The 27466-nt window shown below is 41.1% G+C and overlaps 1 protein-coding gene across 1 annotated transcript; it reads right to left on the bottom strand.

Annotated features, from left to right (window-relative positions):
- Positions 1-1628: 1628 nt before the first annotated feature.
- Positions 1629-27130, bottom strand: TBPL2 (TATA-box binding protein like 2). Its single transcript, XM_036436069.2, has 7 exons — positions 27019-27130; positions 23477-23934; positions 22621-22708; positions 20149-20240; positions 16373-16540; positions 9963-10057; positions 1629-1862 (listed from the first exon to the last, which is right to left on the bottom strand). The coding sequence occupies exons 1-7, from the start codon at positions 27070-27072 to the stop codon at positions 1786-1788; spliced, it is 1032 nt and encodes a 343-aa protein (XP_036291962.1). The 5' UTR covers positions 27073-27130; the 3' UTR covers positions 1629-1785.
- Positions 27131-27466: the final 336 nt, after the last annotated feature.

Below are 27466 nucleotides of genomic sequence, written 5' to 3'. Positions count from 1 at the left end.
TTACTAAGCAAACACGTTTAATTAATAATCTGATATTTTACGGATAACAGCTAACCAGTGGAACCATAGAAGTCACTTTTATATCTTTCCGAAAAGATAATTTTAATTAAAAATAATGGCCAACATTCCTCCCCTAACTACTGGGTCCGGGCCACGCTCTGAGAAAGAATTTGAATATAATAGATAGAAAATTACCTAAATAGGATTACTCGCAGTTTCTTCAGGGAGGGGTAAATAAGGTGGGGCATAAGATTGTTCACAGTGTTTGAGTGTGCTTCTAAACTACAGAAGGGAAAAAGAAAAATGGGCTTAGGGGTCAGATGATCTAGACCAGTGATTCCCAAGGATTATTTTGGTAGGTTGTCAACTGATAACTGCTCTAAATTCTCTCTCTAGCAGCTACATCCTTCCCGTTCCACACCTAAAGATTCATAATTGCCCGCTAGGCAGCAAGGGATGTACCATGGCCACCAGCTCAGCATGTTGGACTTGAGCTCTCTCTCCTCACAAATCTGTTTCCTCCTCTTGAGAAAGACATACTTGGGGCTAGTACTACTTGGGGCTGAGTCATGTTAGCCTTTTCCCTCCCTGATAACCTCCACATCTTCATCAAATGCTGATGACTCCACAAACTGACTAGGTCTTGAATCTAAACCCTTTGCTCTATCCTCGTAGTCTTATCCAATCTGTTATAACACAATTCTATATAATAAAACCCTAATATGCAAATCAACCAAACAACAGAAAAACCAGCCCCTATGACACACACTGACCACTAGGGGGCAGATGCTCAATGCAGGAGCTGCTCCCTGGTAGTCTGTTCTCCCACAGGAGGAGCACCACTTAGCCAGAAGCCAGGCTCATGCCTGGCAAGCACAGCGGTGGTGGTGGTGGTGGTGGTGGTGGTGGTGGTGGTGGTGGCGGCGGCGGCGGCGGCCTCTCCTGCCTCCGTGGCAGTACTAAGAACCTCTTGGGGGATATCCGCCTGCCAGCTTCGGCCCACTCCCCTAAGCTAGCAGGTAGACACCTCCCAAGGGGTTCGGGACTGCAAGAGGGCACAGGCCGGGCTGATGACTGCCTACCCCCATTGCATGATTGTCATGCACCAGGCCTCTAGTAGGATTAAGGCATACAGAAAGCAAAAATTCCCCATGCTGTTTCAAAATAGAGCTTACACTAAATCTGAATAGTTCCTGAAAGTTTAAGATTTTTAAGTGAGAAAATTTTCTCTGATCATTTCAAACAAACAAACAAACAAACAAACAAACAAAAAAGTGATTTTTCTCAAGGTTTCAGACTTCCATGTTTTTTATATTCTGACAGGATCCTTCACAGTGCCTATACCTGATAGCTAGAATCATCTAATGAATATTTTAAAAGGCAAAAAACAGACACATTGATTTCTCTCCTGCTAGATATTACAGATAGTATCTATTTTATGCAGTTATTTGAGATTTCTATATATCACCATGCATTTTCAGAGGACATGTTATGCTCCACATCTTTAACCAGAGCAGAACATTAAATTTTAATGATGCTACAAATCATTCTAGCAAGGCCTTAAATCTTTCACATTCTGAAACAAGTTTACCATACGTTTTAAAAATAACATTCAAGAGTCATTTTGAATAAGAACCTTTCTTCATTTCACATGGAATCACCTTTTAATTGTAAAGTCAAAATGTGCATGGAACATCTACAATTAAAGGTAGAAAAATCCAGTTGTTTCTGTTCTGGGCTTATGCACATACTCATCAATATACTGTGAGATGCTGAGTGATATACTCAGGCTTTTTTAAAACCCTTTAGAATGGGATAGATGTTTTCAAATGCTTCATAGATCTCAGAACGGTCTTTGGCACCTGTAAAGAAATCCAAGTTTATATCATCTTTAAGAACAATTCCAAAATTTTCTTAAGACTAAAATTTCATTGTCATCTCCAATTACTTTTAATACGATGACATCTCTTTAGGTGTACCTTAGAAGTGGCATTTATTTCTGGTAAAGGCAAAAGATTTTTTTGTTTGTTTTCATGAATTTATATCTCAGTTTTCTCAAAATCTACTAAAAGATTCATCTGTTACAGCAAAAATTCTTGGATTAGCCCTAACCAGTTTGTCTCAATGGATAGAGCATCGGCCTGTGTATTGAAAGGTCCCAGATTCAATTCCGGTCAAGGACATGTACCCCGGTTGTGGGCACATCCCCAGTAGGAGGTGTGGAGGAGGCAGCTGATCAATGTTTCTCATCAATAGATGAAAAACATTGTTAGAAAACTTTCTATCCCTCTCCCTTTCTCTCTGCAAAAAATCAATAAAATAAAATAAAAATTCTTGGATTGAATCTCAAGGATAAAAGAATTTAGTGATTACATCCACATTTCCACAAACGCACACCATAGACCAGAGTTTTCTAGTACTTCCACTATGTGGGCATATCAGATCATCTTTAGCCACAAAGGACTCACAATGGAATATGGAATGTTATCTCTAAGTGTGCATGAATATAACCCCAGAACAGGACCTTCATCAGTATCTGTAGGCATTTAGCTACCAGCAAAAAAATTTTCCTTTGATCCACTTACCCTAGTTAACATTTTGATTCTCTAATGTTGAATAAGGGAGTGAGACAAACTGGAGCAAAAGTTTTAAATGTATGTATGTAAACTTATTAGAGGGAAAAATTGTACCACTATTACCCCTCAGAGTATTAATTTCCAGAGATTTTTTTTTAATTTCTAGAGATCTTTAGTGATAACAAACTGCTCTAGGAGTTAAAGAGATAAAATAAAAATTAATTAGATCCCTTGAGAGAGATCATTCAATCCCTATTCATCTCTCACCACCACCTACCACCTCTCACTACTTCCACTTTCAAAGCACATTGCGCTAAGGGTTATGGCCTGGTATTACTTATGTATATGGAGCTGTCAGTTAATCAGGAAATTATCTAGTATTATTGTGGGAAAAAGGCAAGGATATTAATGAAAGGAATATAAAAACTTAGCAGGAAGAGAATGGAAAATAGCTTAAGTTGATAAAGGATTCCTTGGGAGCTAAAAGGTTGAGAGGAGGAAAGCTCAGTAAGAGAACAGAAATAACCTGTGAGAAGTGACAACCTGGTTTAATAACAGGACTAATCACAGGGAATTACCAAAAGGAGGATCATCAGATTTGAGAAACAAGTAGAAATCAGGATTCAGAACCAAAGATGAGCTATCATTTTAAAAATGGCAACTGTTGGTAAGGTTATGGAGAAATAGGAGCCCTCAGATATTGCTGATGGGACTGTCAAATAGGTGCAGCCTCTATAGAAAAGTTTGGCGTTTCCTCAAAAAAAAGTTAAAATAAGAATTAGCACATGATCTGGAAATTCCACTTCTTGGTAATACCCCCAAATTAAAAACAGGTACTCAATAACACATTATAGATGCCTGCTGATTGCAGCACTATTCAAAACAGCCAAGAAGGGAAACAACCTAAGTGTATATCAACAGATGACTGGATATAAAACTGTGGTATACATATATAACTGAATATTATTCAGCCATAAAAAGGAATCAAGTACTGATACAGTCTACAATGTACATGAATCTCAAAAACTACCCGAGGGCCCTAAACTGTTTGGCTCAGTGGATAGAGCGTCGGCCTGTGGATTGAAAGGTCCCAGGTTCGATTCCAGTCAAGGGCATGTACCTTGGTTGTGGGCACATCCCCAGTAGGAGGCAGCTGATTGATGTTTTTCTCTCATCGATGTTTCTAACTCTCTATCCCTTCCTTTCTGTAAAAAAAAAAAAAAAAAAAAAAATCAATAAAATATGTTTAAAAAAAAAACACAAAACTACCTGAGGAAAGTCAGACTCAAAAGGTTACATATTGTATGGTTCTGTTTATATATAGTAGCCAGAAAAGATAATTCCAGAAACAGAATGCACATTCGTGGTTATCGGGCTAGTGGGAGGGAGGAATAGGGAGAAACTACTTAATGAAAGGGACTTTACTTTGAAGTAATGGAAATGTTTTGGAACTAGACAGAAGTGGTGGTTGTACAACATTATGAATGAACTAAATGTCACTGAATTGTTCACTTTAAGATGGTTAATTTTGTTATGTGAATTCTACTTCAATAAATTCTTTAAAATGTTTTTAAAGAATCAAAGATGAAGTTTTTACTAGCTTAAGTTATTTGAGAGATAAGGGGGGAAAGTTACTTACTCATTACCAAGGAGTTTACTGTCAGTCTCCACCCTCAAGCATGTGGGGAGAGAAGAGGGTGAGTTGTTGACACAAATAACAGAAACTCTGAACCTCTGTGGTGGGAGAAACCCTGTCAGTCTCAGCAGATTTTTGTTACAATGCTAAAAGTTTAGTTTCTAAAGAGAATGGTTTTGTAGACATGAAAGAGTGGGTTGGAGAAGAAATAAAACACCAGTGTATATATATTATAAAGAAAAAAAACAAACAAACACAAAACAAAAACTCCCTGCCTCTGGTTTGATGGACGTTTGGGGCTTCTGAACACATTTGAATAGAATAGCCTTCTTGTTAGGAGACAGTAAAGTATGTATAGCAAACACATACTCCTCCACCCACCTTCCAACATACCAAAACTAAGGCTCCTTTTACATTTCATTGAGAAATAGAGTATCTAGGTCCAGAATTTTGGATAATTATGCAATTCAGTTTTAGCATAACACTTAAAAGAGAAAAACAACACCTAAGAGCATTGCATTAAGCCCAAAGACTGTAACGGTCTGGTAGCCCCTGGTGAACAGAAAACACTCATTGCCAAGAGAGCCTAGACGTTGAGAGTGATCATTACGTTCTATCATAGGAAACCTTTAGACACAAAGGGCTTTAGGGAGATTATCCAGTACAATTACTTCACTTCATACTGGGGCCCAGGAAGTTGAAGTTCCCTTGAATAATGATAGCGGCTATGGGAGAAGTTCTTGCGTATCCGGTATTCCTTCTTTTGCACCCAAAGTCAACAAATAAACATTGCCAGGATTTGTAACTGGCAATGCTGTAACTGGGTGTTAAAATGAGCTGATTTGGTCAAATGAGTTAAATGTTTCCTCAATGAAGTTACTGGCATCAAAACTTTAAGGGAACCCAAAGCAATCTACAGATTCAATGCAATCCCCATCAAAATATCAATGGCACTTTTCACAGAACTAGAATAATCCTAAGATTTATATGGAACTACAAAAGACCCCAAATAGTCACAGTAGTCTTGACAAAGAAGAGCAATACTGGAGGTATCACCCTATTTGATATCAAACTACACCACAAGGCTCTAGAAATCAAAACAGCCTGGTACTGGCATAAAAACAAACGCACAGATCAATGGAATAGGACAGAGAACCCAGAAATAAACTCAATCTATGGCAAAAGAGGCAAGAATATACAATGGGGTATAGAAAGTCTCTTCAGTAAATGGTGTTGAAAAAAGTGGAAATACGTGGAGGGAAAAATGAATATAGATAACTTTCTTACACCATACACAAAGATAAACTCAATGTGGATTAAAGACTTAAATGTAAGACCTCAACCCATAAAATTTTGACTCCACAAAGGAGAACACCAACAAAACAAAAAGGCCACCCTATTTTCATGGCGCCTCATAAGCAGAGGGCTGCTTCAGAATGAAACAGAAACATCTCTTTCCCAGCCACCGGTTGCCAGAAGCTCATTGAAGACCAACCACCCATGTCTCCTCCCCCTGTCCAGGCTGGCTGGACCCCCTACCCATGCATGAATTTATGCATCGGGCCTCTAATATATATATACTGAGTGGCCAGATTATTATGCATTCAGAGATCATAATAATCTGACCACTCAGTGTATGTATACATACACACACACACACACACACACACACACACACTAGAGTCACAATGCATGATATTCATGCACTGGATGGGGGTGTCCTGGCCTGCGCCCTCTCACAGTCTGGGACCCCTCAGGGAATGTCCAACTGACAGTTAGACCCGCTCCCCATCACCACTGCTGCGCTTGCTAGCTGTGAGCCTGGCTTCTGGCTGAGAGGTGCTCCCCTTGTGGGAGCACACTGACCACCAGGGGGCAGCTCTGCATTGAGGGTCTGCCCCCTGGTGATCAGTGTACATCATAGCAACCATTCTGCCATTCGGTCAATTTGCATATTAAGGCTTTATTATATAGGAGGATGTATATATATATATATATATACACACACACACACACACACACACACACACACACACACACACACACAATTATATATATCCTATATAATAAAAGCTTAATATGCTAAGTGTTCAGTCGTCTGGTCATTCATTCAACCAATCAAAGAGTAATATTCTAATGATATGCTAAGGCCGCTCAACTGCTCACTATGACATGCACTGACCATCAGGGGGCAGACGCTCCGACTGGTAGATTAGCTTGCTGTTGGGGTCCAGCCAATTGGGACTGAGTGAGACGGGCTAGACATGCCCTGGAACCCTTCCGCGGTCCCTTCCCAGCTGGCTAACCTCCTGTGTCCTTCCCTGGCCCCAATCATGCACCAGGGCTGAGGGACCCTCCCTGAAGGCACAAGTTTCATGCACTCGGTCTCTAGTATGTGTATATGTATGTGGGTGTGTGTATACACACAAGTGAAAATATTATAAATGGGGAAAAACATCATTAAACTCCTAAAGGTATGCATTTAACAGTGTATTACTAGGAAATTACCAGTAACAACTGACAGGGATATTCTGTTCTCTCTCTGGCCTACTCACTAGTACCACATGTGTCAAACACAAGGCCCACGGGCCAAATCTGTCCCGCCAGGCCTTGCAATGTGGCCCGCACCGCGCTGTCATCACTGCACTCCGCTGCGTTTCCATCACAATGACAGTTTATGACTGTTCAGTAAACCATTCGGCCCGCAATTTAGGCTGGATTTTAGATTTTGGCCCCTTCTCTGATTGAGTTTGACACCCCTACATCAGTCTGGCCATTTTTATGCTGCTCTTGGACTTACTCATTTCCAAGAACCGCTGACATCTAGCTAACTCAGTACCTATGACCCAACGTTTTAGTCCTTTATGCTGAAGGGAAATAAGTAAATGTGAAACATTTTACTAAAGCCTCTTTAGACTTCATATTCCTATAATCAGGGCAAGGCTAATCTGAATTAAGGATATTTAAAGAAACTTGTATGTGTACTTATAATAGGAACTTTGGCTATTCTTGGTAATTTGCTATTTTAATAGGACTGATTCATAATGACACATACTACATATATGAAAGTATTCTTCCACAGATCTTGAAAAGTTTATTTCCTATGTGGGGCATATATTGATCTCCAATATCTATAGTATTCCATTTACTTGGCAGGCTTCCCATCCTTCCTTTAGGACATACAGAGGTAAATTTAGTCACTAGAGAAGATCTTAATTATTTCAAATTCTAAATTGGTGACATCTGAGGAATTGTAGCTTTGCTGTATTCAAAAAGTTCTTGAATTCCAAATAGGCATTCTTCACTTTGAAGATATATTCATTATTTCTTAGAGAAAAGCGCACTTTGAAACTGTACTGAGAATTATAAAAGAAGGCTGAGCTGGCCAGTTTGACTCAGTGGTTGAGCATTGACCCATGAACCAGGAAGTCACGGTTTGATCCCCGTCAGGGCACATGCCCGAGTTGCAGGCTCGATCCCTGGTAGGTGACGTGCAGGAGGCAGCCAATCAATGATTCTCTCTATTCATTAATGTTTCTGTCTCTCCCTCTCCCTCTCCCTCTCCCTTCCTCTCTCTGAAATCAGTAAAAACATTTAAAAAACATTTTTTTTTTTAAAAAAAGAGGGCTTAAGGACAAATATTCCAAGTTGTTGGATGCTGAGTAATAGTTTCATCATTTTTTTTTCTCAAGTTAATTCAGGTAATGCAAAAGTGTCACTATTTTTAGTTAGAGCTAGACTTTATTTTTATTATTTTTAAAAAATATATTTTATTGATTTTTCACAGAGAGGAAGGGAGAGAGATAGAGAGCTAGAAACGTCGATGAGAGAGAAACATCGACCAGCTGCCTCTTGCACACCCCCTACCGGGGATGTGCCCACAACCAACATACATGCGCCTGACCAGAATCGAACCTGGGACCTTTCAGTCCGCAGACCGACGTACAGCTAGACTTTATAAAATTCTAAAGTTTATTTGGAAGACTGTCCAAGAGGAGGTAAGAAATATAAAGTGAGAAGCAATTAGAGAAAACTGGCTCTACCAGATGCAGAGACCACTAGAATTAAAGAATATTTACAGCACAATAGTAAAAATACAATAGGATTATCATAGCATAATTCTGGAACAAAGGCAGAACTGAAGAGCAGACCCATGTATAACAATAAAGGTCAGAAGAATCATCACAAATGAATAAGGAGGGAAGAATAAGTAATATTCAGATGATTAGCTAGCTATTTAGGGATGGAGTGTGGAGATCAATTTGGCTCATGCCATATAAATGCGGCATTCATTTGGCAGAGAAGAGTAAAATGTGTAAGAAGTCAGACAAAAATAGCAAACTTCAGTAGAATGAGATGGAAAAAGGAGTCTCAACTATTTACTTTGAGAATTTAAAAAACCCTTCTTTATGTAATACCTAGAGGCTCAGTGCATGAGATTCGTGCACTGGTAGAGGGGTCCCTCAGCTTGGCCTGCACCATCTCAGTCAGGAAGCCCTCGGGGGATGTCCGACTGAAAGCTTAGCACTGTCACTAAGGCAGGAAAGGCTCCTGCCACAACTGCCGCCGCTCAATAGTGGCGAGCCCAGCTCAAGGCTTCTGGCTGAGAGGTGTTCTCCTTGTGGAAGTGCAGTGACCACCAGGGTGCAGCTCTTGTGTTGAGTGCCTGCCCCCTGGTGGTCAGTGCACATCATAGTGACCGGTCATTTTTTGCATATTAGCCTTTTATTATAGGATTATTATATAAGATAAGTCAACTGAAAAAATATAACAAAAACTAATTATTTTAAATGCATATAAATCTTTAGGGGAAAAAAACTAAGTGGACAAAAGGAGTAAGTTATATAGCCACTATTTACAAAAGCTAAAATGATCTTTATGGATACTAGAAGCCTGGTGCATGAATTTGTGCATGGGTGGGTTCCCTCAGCCTGGCTGGTGATTGGATCAGGGTGTCTCGCGCAGTCCTGATCAGCAACGATCAGGACCAGCTGGCAGGGGGGCGGGGAGGGGCTGTGGGAGGTTGGCTGTGGGAGTGCACTGACCATCAGGGGGCAGCTCCTGTATTGAGCATCTGCCCCCGGGTAGTCAGTGTGCATCATAGCAACTGGTCAACTGATCGTTCCAGTCATTCGGTTGTAACAGTTGCTTAGGCTTTTATATATATAGATAGTGAAAGTGATGAATTTCTATTCCTGATCACTATTGAGGTTAAAGCAGTGAGATAAGTCCCACTTGTAAAATGAAAGTTTTCTCTTATTTTTGTTTTTGTTTTTTAGTGCTGCTGAGGATTTTTAAAAGATACTTCTATACACTGCTGGTATGAGATAGGAGAACTGCATTGTACATCTCTTCAAAAACAATTTAACCCGGATGGCATGGCTCAGTGGTTGAGCACTGACCTATGAACCAGGAGGTCACAGTTCTCTTCCTGGTCAGGGCACATGTTGGTTGCCTTCATAAAGAGTTTTTAACAAGGAGTCACTTTACATATATTGCAATGGTTAATAAAAAGGAAGGATGTAAATATGAACATTTTTATGTCAAAATGACATAAAAACATGAAAAAGTTACATTATTTTGGGTATTGGGACTGATGGATGAAGTTTATTCCTTTCTACTCCTCCCTCCCCCAAGTATTCTATAATAGAATTACTTTATAATGGTGAACAAAGCTATTTAAAAGGAAAAGCAAAGCACACTCATAGCTATTGAATTTTAGAAAGTTGGAAAATAATTTTAGAACTTACCTGTCAACACAACTTTTCCAGATACGAAGATAAGCAGCACAATCCGTGGTTTTACCATTCTATAAATAAGGCCAGGAAACAGTTCAGGTTCGTAACTGTTAAGATATAAAAGGAAAAAGTTAAAAATAGCACTATCACTACTTCCCCATAATATTCCAGACCCCGTATATATAAAAGCTGCATATTAAAGCAGTTTTAAAAAGCTGTTTTGCCAAAAACCTTTTGGTCATCTTAATAAAGTAGACCTGAGCATCCTAGGTAATTTCTTGTGCCAGTCAAGAACAGAATTTATTTTGGATCATAATATTTTTTTTCAAGTGCATGTCATCCTAAGCTATTAGAAATTAAGGTAACTTAAGGTATCATATTTCATCTATTAAAACCTTGTTGGTTAAATGTTCACCATCTATCCAAAAAAGTCTGTTGATAAAAATACATAAACACTTTTTCTAAATTTTCCAAGTTCCCCCAATAATGAGCATATTTTGTATGCTTGTTATGAACTGATAGAGTTATCATTTTTAGCAGCTAGACCTAAAAATTTTTCTAAAACACTGTTATTTGCTTTTGGACAGGTACTGTATAAAGAAAGAAAACTAAGATATTCCAGCTTTTAAAAATTCAGGATTTGTTCCTGATCGATCCTCCCTTCCCCCAACTGATGCATGGAAAATGACATAAACTCCACCTGCAGTCCAAACATTCCTGAACACCTATATGGACTGTACATTGAACCACCAATCAGCACCTGCCAAATACCCTAAGCCCCCAATTCCCAAGCCCCTACGTCCCTAATCATGTGCCTCACATGAAACCACTAATCAGCGTGTGCTGAGTGCCCTAAGCCCTGTCCCTTCCTTTTCCTCTCCTCAAAAGTAAGGTGACCAGCCAAAACCGGTTTGGCTCAGTGGTAGAGCATCGGTCTGCAGACTGAAGGATCCCAGGTTCGATTCCGGTCAAGGGCATGTACATTGGTTGCGGGCACATCCCCGGTAGGGGGTGTGCAAAAGGCAGCTGGTCGATGTTTCTCTCTCATCGATGTTTCTAGCTCTCTATCTCTCTCCCTTCCTCTCTGTAAAAAATCAATAAAATACATTTTTTTTAAAAAGTAAGGTGACCAGATTTTAACATTGGTACAGCGGGACACCGTTGACTGGGGTGTGTGTGTCTGTGTGTGTGTTCTTGATTAAAAATTTGGTCTATATGGAGCAATAAAAATTTTCATAGAATGCAAAAATAGTATTGTAATATATTTTTAAAAATTTCAACATAAGTATAATTTACAAATATAATTTAAAATTATGTATAGTATTATTTTATTCTTTGGCATATTTCTCATTTGAGTGAATTTTTTTTTAGTAGATTGCTGTCGTTGTTTAAAAGGTCATGAAATTTTTCACAAGAATTTGTTAAATTATGTTTCACACATAAAATGGCTTTCAAAGTCTCAACACTTAATTGTGATTTTTCTGATGTCTACACTTTATTTACCATAGAAAACAACGCATTCAGTCGCAGCATTAGTTCCTGGTAAGGACAGCGCGTATTCCACAATTCTAACAACTGATCAACAATGCAAACTTTGATAAGGAGTTCTCGATAATCAGTTCTCAACAATTATTTGTTATTATTAAAGTTTAACATTATAAAATTAACAAAAATAATATAAAACTCATATCCTGGCTAAATAGCCACATGGCCGCTGAAAACCGTATATTCCCTTCCTGTTCTCCCACCGTTCCCTAGCTTGTCGTGCATTCTTTCCAAAAATCAAGACTTTTTTAAAACACTGCGGGACTCGGGACAAATTGTTAAAAATTGGGACTGTCCTGCTGAAAGCAGGAAGTCTGGTCACCTTACTCAAAAGGCATGTTCACTCCGGCACGTGTGCTCTTTCTCTTTGGAAGGTAGTTGGCAGCAGTCTTCTCCACCAATAAAGCCTGTGTCCTGATCCTGGTCTCCGGACCCTCTGTTTCATCTTTCAGTTCCTATACATAGTAACTCACTGTTATTCACTACTAAATAGTAAGCTGGCTGCTCCAGGGAGCAAAGGATGATAGGGCTAAAAACTGCTTCTCCACACCCCAGCACAAAGAGAATGAGCTGCCCTGGCCAATGTTGCTCAGTTGTTAGAGCGTCAGATTCGATTCCTAGTCAAGGGCACATAGCTGGGTTGCAGGTTTGATCCCTGGCCCTGGTGGGGGGTTGGTGTGTGTGAGACAACCAATCGATGTCTCTCTCTCACATCAATGTTTCTCTCTCTCTCTCCCTCCCTCCATGCCTTCCACTCTCTCTAAAAAATCCGTGTGTGGGGGGAATATATCCTCGGGCTAGGATTAACAAAAAAGAAAAAAAGAGAATTGGAAAAGCTTGAGGAGTCTATAAAAGAGATGTCAGGGAGAGGAAGCTGATAAAATAAAACTATTCTTAACACAATTGCTAATGGAGAACAGATAGAAGAAAAAGAAGGTATCTGAGAAACGAACACCAGAATACACATGAAAATACACTAAGGAAATCCAGATGACATGAAAACCCCCATTCCATTCTGCAAAGACCCAGTCAACAGCAGATGTGAACTCTGATTGGCTCCAGGAAGAGACATCACAGTGGCTGCCCTTCAAAGGTACACAGAGATTGCTGTGGGTGGTCCTCCCACATCACTCTGTCAAAACTCCTGCCCCTTAACCACTTCCTGATACCAGGAAGACAATGAGACTAGCTGGAGCCTTGGAAAACCCAATGGGAAATAAAAAGAGGCTGAGGGCACAGAAGGAATGTTTTCATTTGATTTTCCAGCTGAATCTTCGGACTCTAAGAGGGAAGAGAGAAAACAAAAGTATGTAAATGATGGTGTACTGCATTTGGCTTTCAGAACCATGGTTTTAAGGTGCCAGAAAAAGAATCTTCTGATTAAAGACTTACTTCATTGTATTTATTCTCTGCCTCAATTTCAAGAGAAGGTTGAGGTAGAAAAAAGAAAAAGAAGCTTTGGTTAGGGATGGAGAACATTTCATGAGGACTGAGAATAACAAACACCTGCCAATCTCTTAGCCAACCCAAATTTGACTTGTTGTTCAAATCTCAGCTTAAATGACACTTCCCTGAAGAAGTCTTCCTTGGACCATAACCAGATTGTCTCAGTGGATAGAGGGTCAGCCTGCGGACTGAAGGGTCCCAGGTTCGATTCCAGTCAAGGGCATATACCTTGGTTGTGAGCACATCCCCAGTAGGGGGTGTGCAGGAGGCAGCCGATCAATGTTTCTAACTCTTTATCTCTCTCCCTTCCTCTCTGTAAAAAATCAATAAAATATATTAAAAAGAAAAAGAAAAAAAAATAAGTCTGTCTTGACCTCCACACCTCCCCAATTACGTCAACCTGTTTGATGGTACCAGAGCACTCCAAGGTGGAGGGGGAGTTCATCCTTCATAGTTACCATATTTCATTGTTGCCTTTGGTTTGTGTGTCTTAGACGGTGATCTCCATGAGGGCAAGGGACCATGGCTGCATTGATGGTCACTGTCACCAGAGCATCTGCTAACTGGCAGCCACCTAGATTTTACTAATTTATTATCAGGATATCTTTGACTTTAAAATCAAAGAGAAGGGAAAAACTACTCAGCGAAAACAGAAAACAAAGTGTGGGAAGACTGCCGAAACCGGTTTGGCTCAATGGATAGAGCGTCGGCTTGGGGACTGAAAGGTCCCGGGTTCGATTCCGGTCAAGGGCATGTACCTTGGTTGTGGGCATATTCCCAGTAGGGGGTGTGCAAGAGGCAGCTGATCGATGAGTCTCTTTCATTGATGTTTCTAACTCTCTATCTCTCTCCCTTCCTTTCTGTACAAAATCAATAAAATATATTTAAAAAAAATAATAAAGTGTGGGAAGACTGATGGAGAAGATTCCAGTAACAAGGCAGATATCTGTATTACCAAACGCTGATATATACAAATCTGTAGAACCTGGGGAATCAGGTGAACGTGAGGCTTTAATGTAAGGCAAGATTGATCTGATCATTTGCATTGGGGTGTGCCATGGATGTCTGCAGGGCTATGGGCAATTAAAGATCATTTTAAAGATAAAACCTGCTGATAAAAGAGTGCCCGAGGTCACAAACACACACACTGGAGTTGTAACCCATAATCTAAGGATAGAGAACTTTTGGGAGAGGCAAGAATGAGACCAGAATGAGGTAGCCGTGGGAATACAAAGCAGGCTTCCTTGCCAAATTAAAATAAAATAATGGATGAGATCATAAAACTGGCTCAGAAGGAAGACAGGCCGTGCCAGGCCCACTCCAAGGGGCTAAAAGCAGTGCAGCTGATGAATTCTCTTCTTTCCCTGCTGGCACTTGTATCTGAGCTGTAACGTTAGTGGAAAAAGAGGTGAAATGAAGCACCCACATCATCTTAAAACCCTAACTGGCCAGAAAGGGGAACGCTAAGTCTAATTAGATTTCAAGCAGAGATCTTTCCCATGTTCAGAAAAAGTTGGTTCCGAGAAAGACAGACTGAAGGCCCATGGTTGAGAATCTGGAAGATAAGATGGTTTGTGTGTTGACAAACCCTTTAACAATGGAGGTTTTACTATGAATCTACAAATAATCACAAGAAGGAAGAAAGAAAAAGATACATAAAAAGGCGATATGTCTTGAAATGGAGCAGGGTGGGACTTCCTGGTGAATTCGGGGGGGGTACATCATGGGCACTCAATAAGCATGCTGAAAGAAAGTTCATGAAGATGAAAAAAGAAAATATTATCAAGGGGAAAAGAACATTGCTTGAAGAATATTATAAAAGCTAAAACTCAGAATAGACTAAATGTTTTTTAATTTTTTATTTATTTTCAAAATATGTTTTATTGATTTCAGAGAGGAAGGAAGAGGGAGAGAGAGAGAAACATCCATGATGAGAATCATTGACTGGCTGCTTCCTGCAAGTCCCCCACTTGGGACTGAACCCACAACCTAGGCATGTGCCCTTGACCAGAATCGAACCTGGTACCTTTCAGTTTGCAGGTTGACACTCTACCCACCGAGCCAAACTGGCTAGGGTTGAACTATTTTTTTTTTTTTTTTTAATGTTAGGGAAGAAACACTTTTAAACTTCTGTCCAGGTCACATCTCAAAAGAAAGCTAACAAATACTAGAGAAAGTACAGCTGTATGGTCCATTAAACAGAAGGATAGCCCAAAGGCAAAGAGAAGGAAAAGTGTTGAAATGAAAGGACTTAAGTTCAAGCTAGATCAAGAGCATCTGTGATTCCAGGCCAGTGCAAGTACCCGGGGCCATAGATCCCAAGGGGAGGTGAGATTTGGTGTTGACCAGTCCAGTGGTTGTCAACGTTTTGGACCTCATAGGCCTCTGTGGTGGTCCATGGACCTCTTGTTGGCAACCGCTGGACCAGTCAACCCCCAGCACTGTTCTCTAAGGGCCTGAGATGGATGGGATAAGCCCCAAAGTAGCTTGAGGGAGAAGAGGAACAGAAGAGAGAGGAGGAGGGAGAGAAGATGGAGGGGGCTGAGGAGAAGCAGTAGCATTTGCTGGTGAGATGAAAAGTTACATTTAAAGAATCCAGGGAGGCTGGAGACACTCCCCTAGGAATATGAGTACTACAGAATAAATTGTACACGTATACACACACACACTCCAACCCTCAAACGACCCAACAGGACAAACATGAGATGGGAGTGTCTTCATAGAACATGCTATGACCCTTCTTTTCTCACCTTCTTCTCTATGACCCTTTCTCCCCTCACCAGCTGTCAGCCCCTTCCCACTAGCCTAACCTATCCCAAACCCCTTCTCTACCCTCCACTGGCATCACCTCCAAGCCAGATGTACAGTTTTAGAAATCTCTACATCGAAGGTATTTTGTGGGCCACTGTCAATCAGCTCATTGGCATTGCCTGTGAAGCTTGTTAGAACTACAAATTCTAAGCTATCCGGGTGGTTACTACTCAATATAATTTAAGAACTATTACTTCAAAATATTGAGCATACATGGTAACTAATGAGGACTTAGGCATAGCATCTTTTTAAAAAATATATATATATTTTATTGATTTTTTTACAGAGAGGAAGGGAGAGGTATAGAGAGCTAGAAACGTCTATCAGAGAGAAACATGGACCAGCTGCCTCTTGCACACCCCCTACTGGGGATGTGCCCGCAAGTCAGGTACATGCCCTTGATCAGAATCGAATCTGGGACCTTTCAGTCCGCAGACCAATGCTCTACCACTGAGCCAAACCGGTTTCAGCAGGCATAGCATCTTAACCCTTTCATATACTGGGCCTTTACATACACACACAAAAAAGGATACTTCTTCTAAAAGATCCACTGTAAAAGCAGTCCATAATATAACTTAATATGCTGGCAAACTCAAAGTCATGTTTTATAACAATCATACCTACTGAACTGCTGATGGGTCAGCACCAAACCTTCCAGCCTGATGGGAAATCTCACATCACAGCTTCCAACCATGTTCTGAATTTTAAAATCCAGGAATCTGGCGGGGAACCCGAGCTTCTGCACCACACGAGCATACTTTCTCGCTGCAAGTCGAGACTGCTCTTCGCTGGGGAGGGGCAAACGTGTTTAAAAGATGACGAATCATCATGTCCCCCACATGACTTGAGCTGTATTCACACACTCTTCTGATTGTATTTCTACCTTTTATACCATGGTTATCTTTCAAAGTACACGATGAATCTGTAGACTTGCAGGATGAGAACTTACGTTCTCTAGTCTTGTCCCTGGCACCTAGTAAAAGGTATGGTACCAAGTACAGTTGTTGAACTGAATCATAAACAGATTTTTGTCTTAATTGGTCATCCATCACATATAAGGTTTTTTTTTTTTTCTTGTTTTCAGTGCTTTTAGATAAAACTAACTATTCCACTGGTTCTCAAAGTGTGTCCTCAGATCATCATCAGCAGCAGTACCACCACTACCACCACCACCACCACCACCACCACCTGGGAACTTGTTAAAACGCAGTGTCCCAGGTCCCATCTCAGACTTACAGACACTCTGGGGATGGGGCCCACCAGTGACTGCGATGCTCACTGAAGTTTTAGAACCATCAATTTGCTCTAAAAGTGTATGCCACTTAGATGGAAACAGCAACAAAAATAAGGACAAATGCAAATATATAAAAATTCAGCATGAGGAAGACTTAGGCCAATTGAACAGCACAGACATGACCCATGACACAGGACTTGGGTCTTTATGGGGCAAATTATATTTTAACAAAAACGTGAAATACTTCAAAACCTGCCCAATTCTGCTCAGGCTTCCTCACACAATTGTCATTGAACTCATCCAATATGAGAAATAAATAAATACTATAATTCATCCAACTTTGTGGTTCTGTTCTAAGTGCTTGTCCTACTCCAACCCTAAACCCTTGTCAGAATACTATGTGAAATGCTGAGACCTGAGGCTTTGGCTTTCATTAGGCACTTTTCCATGGTCACTGCCCAAACAGAATGAGTAGCAGGGGTTGCCAAACAGGGGCAACACCTGGTGGGTGAATCATGTGAACTCCACCGGCCCATCTTTAAGCTGAAACTCAGAAGCATCTGAAAGAGAAGCCAGGTTGAATGTGTTTGCTGGGCCAAAGGAAGTGTTCTATTTGTTTTCTACCCGGATTCTTCCCAACACTGCCCCCTCTTAATTGTATTCATTACTTCACCTACTTTGCCTCACTTCACATTGATTCTCCTCGCCCACTTCTAACTCCTGCAATGTCCCTAGCAAGACCATGTCCCCAAGATAGAAGTGAAACAAAATGTTTTCATTTTGAAAAACCACATTTTGCCTAATTGACCCCTTATATTTCCTATGTGTTTATAAGATCAGGTTTCATTACCATGTAGTTTCTTGGGATGCCAGTTATGACTATCAATAGAAATTTCCACTAAAAAAAAATAAAAATAAACAAAGACTACATACATGTTTCGAACAAACTTTAGAAAATATAGATTAAGAACCTTGAAATGTCGCACCAGTGGTGAAAGCCACTGATAAATTTGATGCTTCTGCACTTTTCCCTCACCATGCAAACTCTGATTATTACAACTAAAGAGAATAGGTTTGACAAATTTGTGGAGATAATTCTGATTATCTCTTACACTAACCAAATGTTCACAAGTCTCTTTCCAAAACTCAAGAACCAGATAGATTTGAGTAATGATATATATATATCTTATTATCTGAATTCACTATCCTCTTTTACTACCAGATATTAGGAACAAAATAAATTCAGGTAGGGAAAGATATTAATGAATGTCTGAGCATATTTTAAAGTGAAAGTTGGATAATAAACCTATAATTTAGTTGTCTGCTCTTCCCTCTCCAAACTTAACCCAATGTGACCATCCTTCAAATTCAAGATATGTGCATGGCCGAAACCGGTTTGCCTCAGTGGATAGCGTGTCAGTCTGCGGACTGAAAGGTCCAGGCTCTATTCTGGTCCAGGGCATGTACATTGGTTGCGGGCACATCCCTGGTAGGGGGGTGTGTGCAGGAGGCTGCTGGTCGATGTTTCTCTCTCATTGATATTTCTAGCTCTCTATCCCTCTCTCTTCCTCTCTGTAAAGAATCAATAAAATCTATTTTAAAAAAAGATATGTGCATGTATTTTAATGGCTAATTACAATTTAACTTGATCTAATCAAATCTCCATTCCATGTTTAATTTGTTTCTCCCCTGTTTTCAAATACTGAAATGAACATACTTGCAGATAATCTTGCAGAGTTGTCTAATAATGACTTAACAATGGAAACTTCTAGGTCAAAGGATACACAGATCCACAAAAGAAAAGAGCTTAGAAACTTACTCAAACATGTGTAAAAAAAATGTAACTAGTAAAAACAGGTTGGGGTGGAGAATGGAATAAGAATGGATTCTTCAATAAATGTATTGGGCATTGATCCTCAACAGGTAGGTTAGCTTGTTGCTGGGGTCCCATGGATCAGGACTGAGCAAGATGGGCCAGACACGCTCTGGAGCCCTCCTGCAGTCTCTCTTCACCAGAGGGCAGACACAGTGAGCTGAGCAATAAGGAGCAGTGAGCAGGCGGGCAGGGCAGTAAGGAGTGAGGGATCCCCGACTGTGAGAGGCTTCAGGTTGGGCTGAGGGAACCCCCCCTCACCTCCTGTAAACAAATTTCATGCACTGGGCCTCTAGTATTTATACAATGTTGTACACGAAGAATGCCTTCCTAAGCATGAAGACAAACATTGAAACTGAAAAGGAAAAAAACTGGGTAGACTGACTATGCACAAAAATATTTTAATTGCGTAAAAATAAAACCCAAAAGTTATAAAACACCATAACATTAATTTGAGGAAAATATTTACAGTATAAAATGATGAAAATACTTAAATATCTTCATAGAATACTGGGCAAATGATAAATATCTTCAAAGATTATTGGGCAGAAAACAATGGCAGTTTATATGCTTATGAAAAATTAGTCTCACTAGTAAATCAAAGAAATGTCATTAAAACAACATAGCTTTTTGCCAATTAATTTGGCAAATATAAAGCATATTAACACCAGTGTTGGTTGGAGGAAATGAACACTTAGTACATCTCTAGAATGAGGGAAAATTGGCACAGCCTTTCAGGAGGACAATTTGCTACTCTTCTTGAATACTCGGAAAAAGAGCAGCTCCCTCTACACTTCTTGGTATCAAGCTCCATATCAGCCTCTGCATGAGGTCCTGGGAAGACGAGCCTTTTAAGAGATGCCTCCTGAGCTAATGCTCAAGCTAATGGTCAAGAAACATCTAATTCCTCTCCAGTAAAAAGTCCCATCCATTTATCGGCAATGTGGAAAATACACAAAAACTACATCCCCGGGTGTACAACAGGCTTTATCCCTATGGTAGCTCATTTTCTTTTTACTGCACCGTACAAACAAGCTGTAACAGCCTAGTGAAGCCCCGTAGTTTCAGAGGGGACTGTAAAGTGGGATACAAGGCAGCATTATGGGGCTGAATGTTTTAAACCCCAAATTTGGCATTGCATGAACTTAACTCTTTAGTTAGCCAAGTATTTTGCTTCTCCATGTGTCTTAGGACAATAATGTTCCCCTTCCTTACTTTGCATACTGATTCTTCCTCTGGTAGGGGTGTGTGTGTCGGGGATGTGGGGTGTGGGGTGGGGTTCCTCATACCTTTTGGCTCCTGTGCAGACCATTTTCCCAGAGCTAAATATGAGGGCTGTTGTCCTGGGCTCTCGGATCCTCATTATGACAGCAGCAAACCTCTATACACAGAAGCCAAAAGGACAGTTAGCCTCTGCGAGAGCCAACACTGTTCCAGTTGAAAAGCTGAGCTGGGATGAAAACAGTCTTGAATAAACCGAGATTGGCTGGAAAACCGAGACAATGTCTGGGTCTATTCTGCCCACAATGAAGATTAAATAACAAAGAGGATCATGATTCTAAAATGTACTTAGAATACACAGGTAAGAACAACAGCAGTAAAGCTACATCTGAGGGGCCAATTTGTTCCAGGCCCTATTTGAAGAGCTGGACAGGGTTTCTCTCCTTTATCCTCATAACAGGATTCAGGTAAGGCCATAATTATCCCCATTTCATACACAGGGAAACTATGTGGTTATCTAACTCCCAACATTCCACAGGCAATGTTAAAGGTGAGATCTAAAACCACCAAAAGTATTTCAAAGTAAAAGTACTTTGAACTGACTTCCTTTTTATTTCAAAGAATCTTTGAAAAAAACTGAAAAGGAATGCTGCAGACTTGCCAGACTGAAGAATGTACTACATGGCAGCCAAAACAAAGAACAGAATATGTATACTGATAGGCATGCTCAAGACAAACGACAAAAAATGGATTTGTTAAGTTCTCGCCTGCCACCCCAGTTCTTCGAGTGTGGTCCAGAGGCCAGGAGCACAGGCCAGCCCCTCAGGTGGGCGGATGCAGGGGAGGGCTGAGGGCCACTGGCCTGCCATACTGACATGTCACGTAGTGACCTGCTCTTCCTTCTGGTCCTGTACTCCCTTCTCTTTCTCTCCCTCCCTCCCCTACTCTCCCTTTAAGTTGGGAAGGAAACTGGCCTGGGTACTAAGAAGAAGACTTCAAGTTCAAGTTCTATGGGTCAGAGCTCCTCCACAGGACCAAGGTGGGGCTGGCAAGTTCAGATTTGCAGTGTTAACAGGTAGGAAAAGAATCCTGAGTCAGAAATACACAGTTGATCAAGTCCTATTAACGATTTCCTGGTGTTTATTAAAAAGATAGCATTCTTGCCCTGGCCGGTATGACTCAGTGGTTAGCGTGTTGGCCTGCACACCAAAGGATGTTGGGTTCGATTAGAAGTTAAGGGCTCATGCAGGTTAAACCCCTGGCCTTGGACAGAGCACATGCACGAGGTAACCAATCAATGTATCTCACATCAATGTTTATCTCCGTCTCTGTCTCTTCATTTTCTCTCCCCTTCCTTTCTTCCCTTTCACTCTCTCTAAAAGTCAATGGGGGAAAAATCCTCAGGTGACAATTAACAAACAAAAACATAGCACTCTCGCCCAGTACCATTTTGTCACATACTAAAGGGTAGCTTAAGTGCAAGGCAAGTTTTTTGGCTGTCAAGTCCATGTTTGGACAGGTCCTCTACCCTGAAATAAAATGATGGGAAAGCTTCCCTAACCAGTTTTCTCAGTGGATGGAGCATTGGCCTGCGGACTGAAGGGTCTCAGGTTTGATTCCGGTCAAGAGCATGTGCCTTGGTTGCGGGCACATCCCCAGGAGAGGGTGTGCAGGAGGCAGCTGATCAGTGTTTCTAACTCTTTATCCCTCTCCCTTCCTCTCTGTAAAGATCAATAAAGTGTATTTTTTTTTGAATTTTTAAATTTTTCATCTAACTCCATAATCCTCCACCACCCGACAGTGAACTTTTTCACAGGTCTAAGCTTAGAGCACTAGGTAAGTATACAATTTTACCTATATGTTCCCCAAAATTCTAGTTTAGCACTTCTTAGTTGGGAGTCAGGAATCTGTATTTTAACAACTCCACCAGGTGATTCTCATCATGAGAGAAGTTTGGGAAACACTGTCCTAGGCAAATAGGCCACTGAATTGGGATGCCTGGCCTTAGCAGGACACAAGAAAGAATAGATTTTATTAAACTTTGAGGGGGGAAATTCCTTGAATTTCACATTAGTAAGTAGAAGCTTAAATTTTACACTTTAAACAATTTAGCTTTCTTGGAGAAGAGAAGCAGTAACTGGAAAAATACCCAAGCGCCAGCTAGGTGAGACAACATTTAGAAAAAAAATTGTTTCTAAAAATATGATATCATTTTAAGAAACTTAACACCTCCATAGTCAGGCTAAAAATAGTCATACTGAAATGAAAAAAAAAAACAACAACTTTCTGGATGCAAATGGAAAGATCTTAACTTTAAGAGTTGCTCAGTTACTGCTTTATTCAGAATAGAGAATGATTACTTTTTAGAACTTCAAAACAGAGAATGAAGCAATTAACCTTTGAGTTACCCAAAGGTTTCCACTGACACATTTTCTCTTTTTAAAAAATAAAACAAAGAAATCAATCAATATCTTGATCACATGAAAGAAAGTAAGTCTAAGAGGAAGCTCACTGTTGAAAGGAATACAGAGAGAGCTTACCTTCGGGTTATATTCTGCATTTTTTGCATGCAAAGCTATTTTCTTCAGATCCAATTTACAGGCAAGGTTTGCAGTGGAAACTATATTCCTAAAGGGATAAGTCAACTTAGAAAGTTAAACAAGATGTAAAAATTGAAATAGAATGGAAACTAACTTCCTCACTTCATAGGTTGTTCATTAGTGACTGTGTAGAGCAGGCCCGAGAAATCATTTGGTCTGGCCAAGGCATTAGGGGTGAGTTAATGAACTGTTTGACCAAAGATAGCAGGCTGATTTTTAAGTTGATAATTTTGTATGGCCCTCACATGATATTATAAATATTCAAATAGCCCTTGGGAGATAAAAGGTTCGCCACCCCTGTTAGAGGGATAATTATTCTAATACTTACTAACATGGTAAAATGTAAAAATTTCAAAGGAAGGTACTAAAGTAAAATAATTTTTCCTAAAATTTTATGACTGGTTGACTTAAATTAAGCTCTAAATCTTTTTCAAAACGATGTTTCAAAATAGCACAATTCAAATCAATTTGCAAATAGAATTCAGTTTTACATCTTTATATTATATTTTTTATGTTTAACCAACCACAATTTTCAGCAACTACGGTTGTCTTAGTAGAAATTCAATCTTTCAATAATGTATATATTCTTAACGCTCTCTTAGGAGATCATGAATTAGTGCTTCATTTTACAGAAAACCAATCTGTCTAAAGAGACAATCTATTAAGAACCGATAAAACCAAGAATAAAGTTCTCTTCCTACATTACTATCCTGAAATTGGTTGTCATGACATTCAGAAATAGAAAATATGAACCCAGAAACACCACCCATTTAAAAAGCCCCAACAAACCACTTACTGTAGTTGAGGCACAATCTCAGAACCTTCGGAAACAGGGGTCATTGGTGTCATGGGAGCGATGGACGCCAGAGGCAAGGAGTCTGGCTTCTCAGGAGTGTGCTGACCAGAGTTGGCATCACCTGGCTGCAGGTGTGAGTGGGAATCTGACGAGCTGCTGCTGGTTAGGCCCAAGCCAGCGTCCTGTTGGCTGGGTAACGGCAGTTTACTCGGCGGACTTTGAGTTTTACAATTTTCTTCATCCTCACCCTTGCTTCGAACAACAGTCTGGTCTTTATTTTCTTGGGTAAGTTCATCCGGTAGGAAGCTAAGATCCACAGCTGAGAAACCACCAGTTATTTCTTTGACTTCTTCAAGATGGGAATTAAACACAGCCTCTGGGTTGGATGAATTACATACGTAGACATCGTAAGGTGCAACTGGGCTGAGCGGGGGCAACCCAGGTGGGGCGAGGTCATCCTAGGTGGTTCCCAGACAGACAGACAAAACACAACAAACAGAACAGGATGTCACACCCACGGGCTAGAGCAATGGCCAGCAGGCAATGTATTCAGGACGAGAGGCAAGGCATTGCAGCGGGCCTGTCTCTCTCCACCAAGTCTCACTGACGTTCTATTACAGGGTTACAACACAAATGACAGAAACAGACCAGTATGTCTTAACGTCCAGAAAAAGCATTTCCCCCCTCATAAAATGCTTGTCCTACTTTAATTAGGTCTGTAGTAAGTTGCCACTCTAAATCCAATTTTGTAATTGAGCAACCATGTTCTAGCCCAGTGGTTGGCAAACTCATTAGTCAACAGAGCCAAATATCAACAGTACAACAATTGAAATTTCTTTTGAGAGCCAAATTTTTAAACTTAAACTTCTTCTAATGCCACTTCTTCAAAATACCCAGGCCATGGTATTTCGTGGAAGAGCCACACTCAAGGGGCCAAAGAGCCCATGTGGCTCGCGAGCTGCAGTTTGCCGACCACTACTCTAGATTGTGTAGTTTGCAGAAAATAGATTTACTGTACCCCTCAAATTGGTTATAAACTTTAGTTGATTTAAATATATTTTTTTAAATTTACATTCATATTTTAAATAGAAGACCAGCTCTAACCGGTTTGGCTCAGTGGATAGAGCGTTGGCATGCAGACTGAAAGGTTCCAGGTTTGATTCTGGTCAAGGGCATGTACCTTGGTTGTGGGCACATCCCCAGTAGGAGGTGTGTAGGAGGCAGCTGATCGATGTTTCTCTCTAATCAATGTTTCTAACTCTCTATCCTTCTCCCTTCCTCTCTGTAAAAAAATCAATAAAATATTAAAAAAAAAATAAAAGACCAATAAGTGAAAGGAAGTCTAAGATATAGCTTGAGTGCTAAACAAGGCTCCACTGGGGACTCCATGTTACTCCTTGTCAAAGAAGAGGCCAGAAAACGTTCTAGTTACATGAATTTGCAACAGGAAAAAGTTATTGAAATTTATACGGCAAAAACAGTTTAAATCATTATATTGTATTTCCAGTCAAGAGAAGGTTGCTCAACTTCCATTACGATCAACTGAGGGAATGAGGTGTACAACTGAGGGAATCAGCTAGTGTAAAATTCATGGAGTTTTTATGGAAAAAATTGATTACCTTGGTACATATATTACCGCCTGCTTTGCCCCAGTTGCAGGCCAAGTCTAGATTTTGAGCACTGCTTGCAAGATAACCTCATCCCTTCGAGTGTGTTTCCCAAACTTCTCTCATGATGAGAATCACCTGGCGGAGTTGTTAACATATAGATTCCTAAATCCTGAAGAAGTGCTCAACTAGAATTTTGGGGAACATATAGGTAAAATTGTATACTTAACTTAGTGCTCTGTATGCTTAAAGCACTAGTTAAGTATACAATTTTACCTATATGTTCCCCAAAATTCTAGTTGAGCACTTCTTAGTTGGGAGTCAGGAATCTGTATGTTAACAACTCCACCAGGTGATTCTCATCATGAGAGAAGTTTGGGAAACACTGCCTTAGAAGATCTTACTCTGACAACAGAATAGTCAGGAATGCCTCTTCATCTCTATCGTCTCGGTGACAAAGCTACCTCAGCTAAGATATAATGTCTGCCAGATCCTATTCAACTGCTCTGGTTCCATAAGTCCAGCAGATGGCAGGGGTGACTAATTGATCAAAGAAAACACTTGGAAGAATGCGGTCATTCTCTTGAAATACATTTTGAATTGCATAATTAGCTCCAACCTCCCCCGCACCCCAGCCCCACTCCACTTACTGACCCTAAGAAAAGTAAGATGGGAGCCATAACCGGTTTGGCTCAGTGGATAGAGTGTTGGCCTGCGGACTGAAGGGTCCCGGGTTCGGTTCCAGTCAAGGGCATGTACCTTGGTTGTGGGCACATCCCCAGTTGGAGGTGTGCAGGAGGCAGCTGATCGATGTTTCTAACTCTCTATCCCTCTCCCTTCCTCTTTGTAGAAAGTCATTAAAATATATTAAAAAAAAAAAAAAAAGTGAGGTGGGGATGATGGCCCTGATTCCTCTCCACGGTTTCCTTCTCCTCAGTCCTGGCTGGAAAGCATCTCATCAGCCAGTTTACACTAAAGCACCAATGTCTGCAGCAGTCAGTGCCTCCCCTTCTGCCCTCTGAGGCATTTTAGCAGGGGCAAAGCTCTCACCCAGGGAAACTAAACTCCAACAAGGAAACTGAAATGGATGGACGGAAACTTGACTTGGTGATGGCACAGTACAACACACAGATGATGAATTCTAGAATTGGACACCTGAAATCCACGTTATCGACCAATGCCACCCCAATAAATTCAATTAAAAATAAATTGATTGAAAATACAAGCAAAAAAGTTTAAAAACCACAAGAAATTTAAGGCAATGGTAAGAAGATGTTGAAGAGGGATGTTTTATGAGTTTATCTGGTGGAACACACCTCAGAGGATGTACTGAGAGTGTCTTTACCGCATCCTTGACTTTATATCTGAAGAAACTTATTTTTAAAACGGTTTGCAGAGCCATGACTCACTCATCTTTCCTAGAACCTTTCCTGTGTGGGCTCTCCTTTGCAGACTAAGAGCTATGGCACTATTTCTACCTCAGCCCTCTCTCTGTCCACCTTAAAATCCCCTCTCACCAGGCCCTCCTGTCCCCATAAGTTTCTCTCTTTTCTTTTCTCTTTGAAGACTCTTCCCTCTCTCTTCTACAATACTTGTCTCTAAAGATTTTTTTTATTATTATTTTTTAATGGAAGAAAACAACACTTAGGAATCACAAACGGAAAAAAGCCACAGGTGCCTCCAATTCACACTTAGGATTCACGGTAGACTAGGTTCGAGGCCTGGTTAGCAACCTTCGGCAAATGATTTCACTTCTCAAAGCTTCTATTTTTCAACTGGAAGATGGAGATAATCAAGCCCATCTCTTGGAGTCGCTAGGAATTTTGTGAGATAAAGAAGGCAAAGCCCTTAGAGCGCAGGACCTGGCGCTGGAGCACTAGGGCGGGACGCAGACCCTGACCATGACCCTGGGACGGCGGCGGCTCCCAGGCTCACCTGGGCGGAGCACCGGTCCAGGTAGAGCTCCAGGTACCTCTCTTCCCGCTCCATGTGCGGAGGCCCCGCTCTGGGGTGGGGTTGTGGAACGGATGCGGGGAAGCGTCCGGCCAGTCGGAACTACGGTGGAGTTCGACCAGGAGCGGGGGGCGCACGAACCATTTATCAGCCCCGCGGCCGCACGCGGGGGCGGGGCCGGGGCGCGGGTGGGGCCGGGATGCAGCCCCGCTCAGTCCGCGCTCCCGCAGCGGGCGCTGGTGAATGAATGATGGGCCAGGGAGGGGGTGCAGGGCCTACACCTGGCCCACGGCCACGGGGCAGAGGGGGCTGGGGCTGGGGCTGGGGCTGGGGCTGGGGCTGGGGCTGGGGCTGGGGCTGGGGCTGGGGCTGGGGCTGGGGCTGGGGCTGGGAAGAGGCTCCTTGCCAAGGTGCCAGCACCGCACTCTGC

This window comes from Pipistrellus kuhlii, unplaced genomic scaffold (genome assembly GCF_014108245.1).
Source record: "Pipistrellus kuhlii isolate mPipKuh1 unplaced genomic scaffold, mPipKuh1.p scaffold_m20_p_1, whole genome shotgun sequence".
In the NCBI taxonomy this organism is placed as follows: Eukaryota; Metazoa; Chordata; class Mammalia; order Chiroptera; family Vespertilionidae; genus Pipistrellus; species Pipistrellus kuhlii.
The sequence above is the reverse complement of the archived record's forward strand: the minus strand, read 5'-3'. Positions and strand labels throughout refer to the sequence as shown.